Source organism: Hydra vulgaris, chromosome 10 (genome assembly GCF_038396675.1).
Source record: "Hydra vulgaris chromosome 10, alternate assembly HydraT2T_AEP".
In the NCBI taxonomy this organism is placed as follows: domain Eukaryota; kingdom Metazoa; phylum Cnidaria; class Hydrozoa; order Anthoathecata; family Hydridae; genus Hydra; species Hydra vulgaris.
This window is the reverse complement of record NC_088929.1, coordinates 18,167,196-18,179,720: the sequence shown is the minus strand read 5'-3', so window position 1 is coordinate 18,179,720 and position 12,525 is coordinate 18,167,196. Positions and strand designations below refer to the sequence as shown.

The following is a 12,525-nucleotide window of genomic DNA, read 5'->3' as shown; positions in this document are numbered from 1 at the left end:
GCAAAATGTCCCTCTGAATTTGCTTTACTAATTCAAAGAAACCGACGTCTAAAGGCTGTAAAGCATGACTGCTATTTGTGGGAAGGCAAATGAGTGCAATCTAAATTGCAGAAAATTATCAATAAGCTTAAATAAAACTAAATCAGGAAATTGTTGTTAGTTTTAAGATAAAACCGCTTAAATTTTTGGATTTTTCAACTGATAAAAGAATATATATAAGATGGCTGCCATGACTATACATAAATAGTGCTATATACACATCTTTTCCATGTTGACTAACTTTCTAAAGAGAAAAATTTTTTTTTAACTATCTACACAATAAAAATGGTAAAAGTATAAACTATAAAAAGTATGAAGTTTCTTAAAATTTTACTAGCAGAATTACCTTAATAAACCAAATTTCAAAGATATATGCTTCCATTCAACCTGACTCAGATACAGCATATTGAGATTCATTAGAACCTCCTATACACTAAGTTTTGTGAAGACTTTTTCCTTTATAAGTTATAAAATGTGACATAAGAAAATCATTTGCGTTTCCATATATTAATACCGAGAACATAATTTTGCTACAAGAAGCATTTAAGTTGGGACTGACGTCTACGCCGCGTATAAAAAAGCATTTTTTGTTTCCTTCCCTGTTAAAAAATCCATTCTCATCCAGATTATAACATCAGTCAGGATTATAATGTAAATACTTATCATTAACTCTTTTAATAGTTTCTAAAAAATTTACGTTTCACCTAGCGGGCACAGACGTCAATCAGACGTCTTACGGACGTCTTAACTAAGTCGTGAAGTCTTAGACCAAAATAGGACGCCCTAAAAACTTCCGCTAAAGACGTCTTTGTTAGGACGCCCTAGGGACGTCTGCAGTAAGACGTTATAAAGACTTCGATATTTAGACGTCCTATTGACGTCCCTACGACCAATTTTAGACGTCCTAATTACCTTAGAAACAAGTCGTCTCAAAGACGTTTAAAGGACGTCTTTAAATTATAAATAGATTAAGTTATATATAAACCGAATTAGCGCATAAAATATTATGCGCCAATTCGGTTTTAAATTTTTTTTTGCTTGTTTTGGTTGATTATTTTGATATTATTAATTTTGGTTGGTTATTTATTGTTTAAAGATATTTTCCAACTTTCTATATTCTATACTTTATGATCTATAATCTATAATATATACAATTTTTAAATAAAAGAAAATTGAATTTAGTTATTAAGTGTAAATAAGTAGCCAGAATAGTGAGGGAATTTTAACGAAAGATATCATAATTGCAAGAAGATGTTTCACTTTGTATTTTATAAAATAGTAATGACATTTTGTGTGTCCGTGTTATATATAGAGAGCCGGATTTACAGTTTTAGGGGTCCTAAGACGAAAAAAACCTGCGGCCCCATTTTTAGAAATAATATATTAGTTTAAAAAATATAATCTTAGTTTAATGTAATTAAAGGTTTCATTTCATTTTTTAAAAATATTGTTTAAAATCTACAAAATCTTTTTTTCTGTATTTTTCATTAACAAAATCGTTATTCAATGAATCTATATTAACTGACTTCATCTTGTCTGCTTTGTTTGATAATGAAAAATTGTTTAACGTTTTTTGTGACATAGTTGATCGCAAATCATTTTTTGTTAATTTTAATTTTGAAAATAACTTTTCTCGAGAACAGTTGGATATCATGAAATATTTAAAAATCCTTAGAATGATTTCAGTATTTGAAAATATAGCCTCCTTTTGTTTTTTGGAAATGTAGCCTCCATTTGTCAAAGAAGACATTAAAAAGAAGCCATAAATGATTACATAACAACTTAAATATAAAATTTGCAAATATTATTTATTTTCGTTTTTTTGGATAATTTTTTTAAACAGAAGTTTCCAACTGTTTGTAGAAATTTTAATGCCATGGTCACAGTTGAGAAGTATTGAAGCGTGTTTTATTTCTTGGTATGTTGAGGCGTAGTCAATTTCAAGTGATTCTCTAATATAACGTTCATCGTACTCTGATTTTATTGCTAGAGTTTTCGGATTTGACCAATCAAACAGACCATTACATTCTCTACCATGTTTGGTTGCACCAGATGCATCCCATTTACCTTTTAAAAACTTTTTTTGATGTTCAATGCATCTCGTTAAAATGTTCTTTTTTGTTTCACCGATGTATATACTGCCACAAGAGCAAGTGAGTTTACAGACACCGGTATTGCTATTGGGAATCAGTTTTGACTTGTTGTATAAGATGTTTTTCAACGTAGGTGGTGTAGTAAAAATTATTCTGACTCTGTAAGGTTTAAGTTCTTTTCTAAGTTTTTGACCTATTTTTGGGAGCCATGGAAGTTTAACTGTATATTTACATGTTTCTGCTTTACTATAACTTATTTTAGAAAGGTTGTTTCTTTTTTGAATATAGTTCTTAGCAGTTGTTATCAGGTTTAATCTATCGTGTCCATTTTCTGCAAACATGCTTACTAAAAACTGTATATTATCATTAAAATACTTTTTGGAACAAATTTTAATGACACGAGATACAAAACCTTTAAAAACACCCATAACTTTATTTGGATTAACGTTTGATGTAGGTTTTATTTGTATATTAGTGATAGCCGACATTTTATGGATTTTGAAGTTATAGTATGAGTTATTAGTGTTGGTTACAGTTATATCCAAGAAGTTTAATTCCTTTTTATTGTATTCTTTTTCTGAAGTATATTTTATTGCTGGATCTTGTTTATTTAATAGCTCCAGAAACTTATCATGATTTTGTATTGAGTTGAATCTTGCATGACTGTCATCTACATACCTTCTGTAAGTCTTCGGCAAAAAATGACGAACCTCAACAATAATAAGAGCTTTTGTTTTCAAATGCTGTAATAACGCTTCAACAACTACGACCATTAATCATCCAATATTTTAAAATAAAAACTAACTTAAACAAAGTAAACTAGTGTTAGTAACATCCAAACTCAAAAACTTTTTCTTTAACTTCACTCATGATGCAAGAAAAAAACGTCTTCTCTTTGCATGCAAAGGAGTTACCGATCTTCTTTGTTCTGTATTTCTGTCATCACGTCCTATGTCGCAATATCAAACAATTCTTCAAGATCACCTTTAAACATGTCTCCTTTCATCCTGCTGCTTTTGCGTTGCCGTGTTCTGTGTACCTTTAAAGCTAGATAGTTTTGTTGCCGGTTGGACAGTTTTCTGACATGAGTCGACCCGCTGTTTGGTATCCTAGATTGCATCCAAATGCAAATTACTGTATCACAAGACTTTTTATAACTTCCAGGAAGAGTTCTTTCTTTACTTAAATTCCATTTAACTATCAGCAAAACATTTCTTCAGAAAACAGACGTCTATTTATATAAGAAAAAAAGCAAATTTGTGGAAAAAATTAAAATCCAATAATTTCAAATCATCATCCCTATTGCAACAATATAAACAACGTTGCAAACTAATTAAAAATACTGTTAAACGTAAAAGTATTGAATACGAAAAAATGGCTGTCGAAAAATCAAAAGAAGATCCAAAAATCTTTTATGGATATGTCAATACAAACAAAAAAATTAAATCTGGTATAACATTAATTTTTGGTGAACAAGGCAATCTACATACAAATAGTGAAGCAATAGCTGACGTATTTGATAATAGTTTCAACTCAGTTTTGTTCATGAAGATAAAGGTGACACCAGTTGTTATATCAACAACTGATAAAACTTTACAATTAGAAATAGATAATGTAATCACGCGTGATTCAATTGAGAAAAAATTAAAACAATTAGATATCAATAATCGGTTGGTGTAGAAAGAGTTATTCCACACGTCTTGAATAAATGCCTCACTACTATACAAAAAATTATTGATGGAACAAAAGCTACCCACGATTTATGGAAATCAGCAAATATCTCACCATTATTTAAAAAGGGTGATAAAACTAATGCATTAAGTTATAATTTGATGCATTAGTTTTATCACCCTTTGTTATCTAATAACAAATGGTTTATTAAATAAAAATCAGCACGGATTCGTAAAAAATAAAAGCTGTGTAACCAACTTATTAGAAACTTTAGATATCATGACAAATGCTTTAGAAGCTGGTTATTCAATCGATATGCTGTAAATGGAATTTTCCAAAGCCGTTTTGATCAACATATTGAAATCATATGACATCGTTGCCAATGTTCTGAATTGGATTGAAGAGTTTTTAAGCAATAAAAAACAGAATGTTGTTCTCGGAGATTGTACAAAAATGGTTACCAGTTGTCAGTGACGTGCCACAGGGGTCAGTTTCAGGACCGAAACTGTTCTTAATATTAATTGACGATCTACCGGATCAGGTCAATAACGAGATAAAACTATATGCCGACGATAGTAAAATCATAAATATCATAAAGAATGCAAGTGACAATGAGAAATTACAATTAGATATAGACAAAATTGTGGCATGTTTCTCCACCAGGTTAACAAAATTGAATTACGAAAAATGTAAGATTATACATTTGGACAAAAATAATCCAAATAGAGTGTATATAATGCTTGATATTGACAAGAGATCTAGACATAGTCATACAATCAGATCTAAAATGGCAAACTCAAGTTAACTTAGCTGTTGGTAAAGCAAATATGATGCTAGGTATTATAAAACGGACATTTAAATATTTAGATAACAATACGGTAAAAAAGTTATGTACAACTTTCGTTTGCCCACATCTTGAATTTGCTATTCAAGTTTGGTGGCCTTACTTAAGACAAGACATCAACAAAATTGAAAAATTCCAAGGAAAAGCCACAAAGATAGCACCGGCGTTGAAGAGACTACCGTATGAAAGAAGATTAGAGGTCATACAACTAACAACACTTGAGCGTTGAACACGTGGTGATTTAATGCTGCAATATAAAATTCAATATGGCTACGGTAAAACCAATTTGGTTTTCCAGTACAATTACACCGAGTCACAAGAGAGCCCTCGTCTGAGACAAAACAAATTTAAATTGAAAAAGCTATTCTGCAAAAACGCTCATAGATATAATTTTTTTGCAAATCGTTTAGTCCACACGTGGAATAATCTGCCGAAAGATATAACAGAAACTGAGTCAATAAATCTATTCAAAAATAAATTAGACAATTCAGAGATTTGCAAAAACTTTTTATTAAAACAAAAATTAAAAATAATAACAGTAAACACCTATTTAGTCAAAAGTTGATACAAAAGTTGATAAGTGCAAATTCTACTGTTATTGCACTCCACAACAGTTTTAAAAACAGTTGCTCCAGCTATTATTTATTATTGTTATTATTACTATTTACTTTTGCTAGAAAAAATTGTAAAAAGGTTTTTCCAAACGCCAAAGCCCGCTATTCTTAGGTCATGTCTCGTATTTCATCACAAAAATTAGGCTCGCGTGACTTCTTGACAATCTTTAACAGTATCAATAACAAGGGCAAGTCCATTATTCCCCCTATCTTGCATGATTCAGACTTTGTTACATCACCTAAACACAAAGCCGAATTTCGTAAAAACTTTTCATCAATATTATTTCGTCAAAACTTTTCAGACAAACAGGTTGATCCATTACTTGACATTCGTATTACTCCAGCTTCTGTATTTAAAGTGATTTCCTGTTTAAACTCTACTACAGCTTGTGGTCTGGACAACATACCTGTTATAGTCTTGCAAAGTATTATCTGGAGTTGTCGTCAACACTTTCTAAACTATTTAACAAATGCTTATTGGAGTCTTGTTTTCTGGCATGCTGGAAAGCAGTATCCCTATTTTCGAAAATTCTGGAGAGCAATCGGATCGTCTAACTACCGTTCTAATAGTCTTCTTCTTATCATAAGCAAGGTTTTTGAATTTTTTTAAATAACAGACACTTGTTATCTCATATTGAATCTAATAACTTACTTTCAAATTATCAATATGGATTTCGATCTTCTCGTTTTACAGCTGATTTTTGACATTTGAGCTTGAAAAGGATCTCACTTCTGCTACATAATGGGGGCTCACAGTGGCTGGTGAACTTTATCTCAGATAAAACCCAATTTTTTTCAGCCAATCTTTATCGCAATAATTTATATCAACCTATATTTATGAACGGTAATGTACTCAATGAGTCATCTACCTTTCATCTTCTAGGATTAACTCTTACTTTTAATCTTTCTTGGAAACCATATATTATATCCATTGCAAAATTAGCATCTGCTAAAGTTTCATCTCTTTATCGTGCTCGACACTTTCTTATTCCAGATGCAACACCATAATACGCTGTTGCTGTCTTATTGCAACCTTCACTATATACAGCCTTTCAACATCATGGACTGAGATTAAAGACACCACCATTTTTGATGTTGGATGCTTCTCAGTTTTCCCCAGGCAGTTGGAAAAGTATTTCTAATCAGAGCAACGTTGAACGAACTGGCACTAATTATCAAGAACTTGAAATGTTGACTCCTCACTAAAGACAATCTAAAACAGAAACAAAAATAAAGAAGAAGACAAAAGTCATCAATTTAGCCCAAAAGGGAAAAGGAAGACCGCTACTAGAATGTCATTTGCATCATAATCAATTACCCAAGGATAATACAACAACGTACTGATTGTCTATGTAATGTAAATGTAAATGACCTGCTCTTGAAGCTATCTGTCACAAATGTAAAAAATTTGGTAATTTTGAAAAAATTTGCAGATCATCTAATGTTTCTAACGTTTGCAGCTTTAACAACAATGAAAACTGAATCTCCTGAATTGTTTGCAATCTCACGAAAGATTGTCGACTGACTGCCACTAGATCTAGAAATTACTCTCAAAGAGATAGAGAATTTATTAAATCTGAAATTCACCGCCTGGTCTAATCAGGAATAATAGAGCCAATTAATTAACCTTGACGATATGTGGTAGTAGTCAGAAAGAACAAGATGAAAATCTACTTAAGTTCAGATTAGCTGCCATTGATGCTGGAATTACATTTAATGAAGAGAAGTGTGTATTTTCAACTGAGAACTTTTATTTTTTAGGTTACCGTATATTTTATGGATCCTTAAAACCAGATCCTCAGAGACTTGCTCCTCTCATTAAATTACCCCCACCTGATAATGCAAAGTCTTTACAGCGTATTATTGGAATGTTCTTATACTATGCAAAATGGATAAGAAAGTTTTCAGATAAAACTAGACCTTTAAATTCTGTTACCCAATTCCCACACAAATATCAGATTTTGAAACATTAAAAAATGAGCTTGTTCATGCAAATGAACAAGCTCATTTGCATGAACATGCTTTCATGCAAACCAATGATGAGAATATAAATTTTACTGTAGAGACTGATGCTTCTGACTTTGCCATATCAGTCACACTTAACCAAGATGGAAGGCCAGTTGCCTTCCATTCACGAACCCTACAAGGGAGTGAACAATACTATTCATCAGTGGAGAAAGAAGCTCAAGCGATAGTAAAAGCCATTAATCATTGGCACCGTTTTCTTTTGAGTCGACACTTCGTTTTCATCATTGGCCAACGATCTGTGGCGTTTATGTACGGTTATAAATCAAGCAGAAAAATAAAGAATGATTAAATAATGCGTTGGAAAATAGATGTGCAGCAATAAGTTTATATTTTATATGATTTCTCCCAAATGATGTCCACATAATTAAAGCAACTCAGCCATTCGAAGGCGTATCTATTGCTTTCAAAGTTCCATTAACTTCTTCAACCCCAGAACAATATATGCTAACAGTTGTAGACGAATACTCACGCTGTCCCTTTGCTTATCCTGTAAAAGATATCACAACTCAGACAATAATAAACTGTTTAGCTGATCTTTTTTCCATATTTGATGTGCCTAGCTATGTTCATTCTGATTGCGAATCCTTATTATTATCTTCTGAATTAAAGCATTGGTTCTTATCAAAACGGCTTCTTACAACCCGACCGGAAATGGGCTATTTATTTTTTTCGACTTCCGAATAATTCCATTGTGAAAGATACAATGGAGTTATTTGGTAGTCTAAATCTTGAAATTCCTTCTTGGCTTGTCAACATAGGACCTGTAATTCTAAAAAGAAATGTGATGCAAAGTAAATATAAAGATTCAGTAAATGAGGTTCAGCTCATTGAAGCAAATCCTTATTATGCTTATGTGAGGTCATAAGACTACAGTGTCTACTAAACAGCTGGTTTTCGTTGGAACTAGTCCTATAATACAAACATCAAACAACAATTTAGAAGTAACAGTCATTTATAACTATCCTCCAACCCCTAATGGTAGCAATGAAACTCCTTTAATCTTCAAAAAGGAAATAGAAAACAAAATGAATCCTATAGAGCAAGTTAACATTCTTCCTCGTAGATCTTCACAAATTTCTAAAGCATGAAAAAAACTTAACTTATATATACACCTGAACACTTTTAAGAGGAGGGTAAATGTTTTGTTAATGTGATATACATATACATATATATTATTATCAATATATTTATGTATACATATACGTTTTGTATTATACTATATATAATTTATGTATTTTGTTACTTTGTTATAGACTAGTATAATAATAGCTCTTTTGAGCCAACATAACTAATTTGGTTATTCTTTACATTTATTCATTTTAAATTTAATAACTTAAACTCTATAAGCAAGAATTATGATAAGTAAGAATAAGCAAAAATTATATTTAGGATGAGGTGACAACAAAACAGCTCACAGAATCTTTTTTGAATATTGTTCTTTTGGCATGTGGTATAATTTTCTCTCTGATGTGGAAAGTTTTGAAGTTAGAAGAGCTTCTTAATTCTAGCCTTTGTTTTATCGTTTAGAGTGCCTTTTAAATCAACCCTAATTATTCACTGATTTCCATCTGTGTCAGTGTCGCCAATTTTAATAATGCTTCCACTTTCACTCTCTTTCATAGACATCGAGCTTCACTTTTTCCCATATCTGCAAAAGTACACAAATATTTATATTAAATACAAAATAATAAAATATAATAAAATACAAACACAATAAAAAATAAAATAGGGTTTGATATGGTACATTATTTATTATTTCAAAATCAGAGATGCCCATGCTTTATTTTTTTTATAAAACAATAAAAATAACGCAAGTAAAAGGTTACATATTATATATATAATTGTAACAACAATACGTTACTCGTCAACTTTACATGAAATTATTCACTAACTCAAAGAATAATCAAATTGTTTTCCACAATCATTTTTTAAATTGTTTTCTGAAACTAAAAAGGAACTCAAAACAGAGTTACTCTGTTGAATAAACTTCCATCTGTAAACATAAAAAATACATGAACAACCTATTTTTTAAAAGGTAATAATTGTAATTATAAATAAAAACAATCTTTTATGATTATTTTTTAAGCATTTTTTTAAAAGGAAATCATTTATAGAAAAATAGATATAAGTACACCACAAAGTTTGATAAATAAAAATACTAAAAAACATACACGTTAATGTTTACACCTACATGCATACATTGAATCTAAAAGTTGATTTTTAAAAGTTTGATTTGTGATTCTTGCTTAATTTTCTTATGGTAACTTTCAAATTTTTCCTTGTAATCAACTCTAATTGGGTGAAAATGGGTATTGCAGTAATGGATCACAGCCTTTTCTACAGCATTGAAATCACAAAATTTTTCATTTAGAATATTTTGCATTGTTGAAAATTATTTAGTCTTCAAAAATCTAAAAGGAAAATCTCAAAAAATATTTGAAAAAAGTTTGATAAACACACAACGAAATCATTAATTGTGTTCAATTGTAGCTGATCATTGCAATTATTGATCATGAACGAGGAATTCCTAGTAAGCGCGAGTCATCATCTTCATTATGTCCAACATCGACACTAAGTACTCCACTAGCAATCTCTGGTATCATGCAAAGCTTATTGAAATTAAAAAAAAAAAATTAATTACACAACTTAAACTTTACATTTAAGTGTCTAGTTTTGAAATATAAACAACTAACTTCATACAAACAATATACTTTTTTATAGATATAAAATTTTTATATATATGTTTGGTTGAAAAACATCATCAGTGAGATATGATTTAAATTTGTTTTTAAACTGTAATAATATTTCTTGTTGTGATTAACTTCCTAGTTTAGGATTAATGTTAACTTAACTTGTATTGCATTGTATTTCAATCACCAGGACTATATTCACAGATGTTGTTTCGTAGAGCGTGATAAATAATGGCTAGCATCACTTGTCACGAACTTTATTTATTTTAAATAATTATTGCAACAAAACTGACCTCATTACAAAATGGTGTGGTCCGTTTTATTCAAAACACCCAAACTTCTTCCAAATTTTTGCAAACACCAACAATTAGAAAAAAAAAGTGGATAAGAATACATTTAAACACAAAAAATATACACAATAATTATATTGCTGTAGTTTATTTGTTTTTCAAGTGATTACTGAATGACTCACAGTGTTACAGAGCTCCTAGTGGTACAGAGACTCATGGTGGTACAGAGACTCCTAGTGGTACAAAGACTCCTGGTGATACAGAGACTCCTGGTGGTACAGAGCTCAACTCATCTCTCCACCGCAAACATCAAAGTTCATGTTTCGAAGATAAAGGACTGAGAAAGGCAAGATCTTGTCCATATCAAGCTTGTACAATTTGCTTTCATAGAGAAAAAATAGAAAATGTTACTTAGATTTAAAACACCCCTGTCTTGGGACTCTTGCTGAGTAAAAGCTAGAAATGGTGAATCTTAAAAAGTAATCATCTTGGGCAGGCATTAACTGCATCAAGCAACTGTTTTGTAGAAGTTTTTAATTGTGTCTCAATCTATTTCATGGTTTTCACCTTCCCCTTGAATTGCGATTTTATTTGTAATTGCTTCTTTCAATTTTTTTTAACAAGAACAATCTAGAGAAAAAAAATTTTTTAAACTTTTTTTAAACAAATTCACTACCAACAAGGCTGCACGCAACACTATTTACTTCCTAAATTAAATAGTGTATAAAATAAAATACTTTGACACTTTTTATTTTAGGAATTAAATAGTGTCAAAGGCATTGGTTTCATTTTTTAAACGAAGAAACAGGCAATGGTTATTGTCAAAAATTTCTAAATTAAGTAGTGTTGCTTGCAGCCTTGTTGGTAGTGACAAAAACAAAGTAAAAAATTTTAGACTAGAAATGATAAAGTAAAAGAGCAAGAATTTTTCAGATTTAAAAAATTGCAAACTATATAATTTAGGATATCATGAGAACAGCGAGAATTCCAAGCTTGTACAAGAAATAAAAATGGATGAATAAAGAATTTTAGAGCATGAAGATACAGATACAGTAGATGTATGCAAATTTGCTGAATGACAGCTAATGTTAGATTGAGTTACAGTTGGTGGAATAAAAGAAGATAGCTTGCTGAAGCTGAAACCATGTTAGTATTTATAAAATAAAAAAATAGGCGCCATCGTATGATGATGGGACAGGAGCTCAACCTAGGAAGCTGGAGAAGATCCAACTGTATTTACAAACATTTTTAAACCTTGTCTAGAAGAGAAAGAGAATCATTAGAAGAACCAGTCCAAATGTGTCAATTGTCTTCCATAGAGGGATGAATAAGAGATTTATAAAGGTAGAGAATGGAATAAGGTGTAAGAAAATGGTGAGCACATCTAAGAGTTTTAATTTTCGCCTAATAAAATTTTACCATGAGGAGTTGAAACTTTCACTGAATAAAAACTTTTTTTTCTTAAAGATTAAGCAAACGAAGCAATATTAAAGGTTCCTTGTGTTTAATAGATAGCATAAAAAATTTGTCCGATCTATTAAATACAACTAAATCAACCATAGCAGATACTAACTTTGCAATGAATTGTAAATAAGATTTAGGAATCATTAACTCAGGAAGATGAAAACTGGAGGACTCAATAAAAGTGTTTCCATTCATCAACAAAAGGATATCTACCTTATTATGATAGTTATTAGCAGTAAATAACTGACTTTCGCTAGGATTAAAAATCACCAGCCATATTGAGCCAAAAGCTGTCACAGAAGAGAGGTCACATTTAAGGCCTGCTTGATCTTGAATGTAATCTTTTACCAAACTGCACACAAAAAAACACTAGCAAATACATCATTATGGTGAACATGGAAGTGTTAATATTTATTCAGTGTTCATCATCATAAACAAGAAACAGTGTAACACATCTATGGTAGCCAAATAAATAAAAAAGGGTTTTTGTTTATTTGACTGTTTTTGAGTTTTTGCAAAAAAAGTACTTCTACAAGAAAGTATCCAGATGAAATTAAAACATATTTGATGTGAGTATTTTTATTGAGATACCATCTCTAACTTTTCCTCAACCAAGAGCCCTAAGGCAGGGGGTATTTTATATTTAGGATAAAATTTTTATGCTATCTATTAAACACAAAGAACTTTTAATATAACTTCATTTGCCTAATCTTTAAGCCAACGAAGTTTTGCTTAAGCGAAAATTACTTACAGCTTTTGAAAACAAAGCAAATATTTGCACTTTTTTTGTTT

General features: G+C 30.6%; 1 protein-coding gene across 1 annotated transcript; it reads right to left on the bottom strand.

Annotated features, from left to right (window-relative positions):
- Positions 1 to 1,843: 1,843 nt before the first annotated feature.
- LOC136086181 (uncharacterized) lies at positions 1,844 to 2,905 on the bottom strand. Its single transcript, XM_065808461.1, has one exon. The coding sequence runs from the start codon at positions 2,903 to 2,905 to the stop codon at positions 1,844 to 1,846; it is 1,062 nt and encodes a 353-aa protein (XP_065664533.1).
- Between the last annotated feature and the right edge of the window lie 9,620 nt (positions 2,906 to 12,525).

Excerpts from the sequence above, each read along its gene's own strand:
- LOC136086181 (XM_065808461.1), bottom strand. The coding sequence starts at position 2,905 with ATGGTCGTAGTTGTTGAAGCGTTATTACAGCATTTGAAAACAAAAGCT.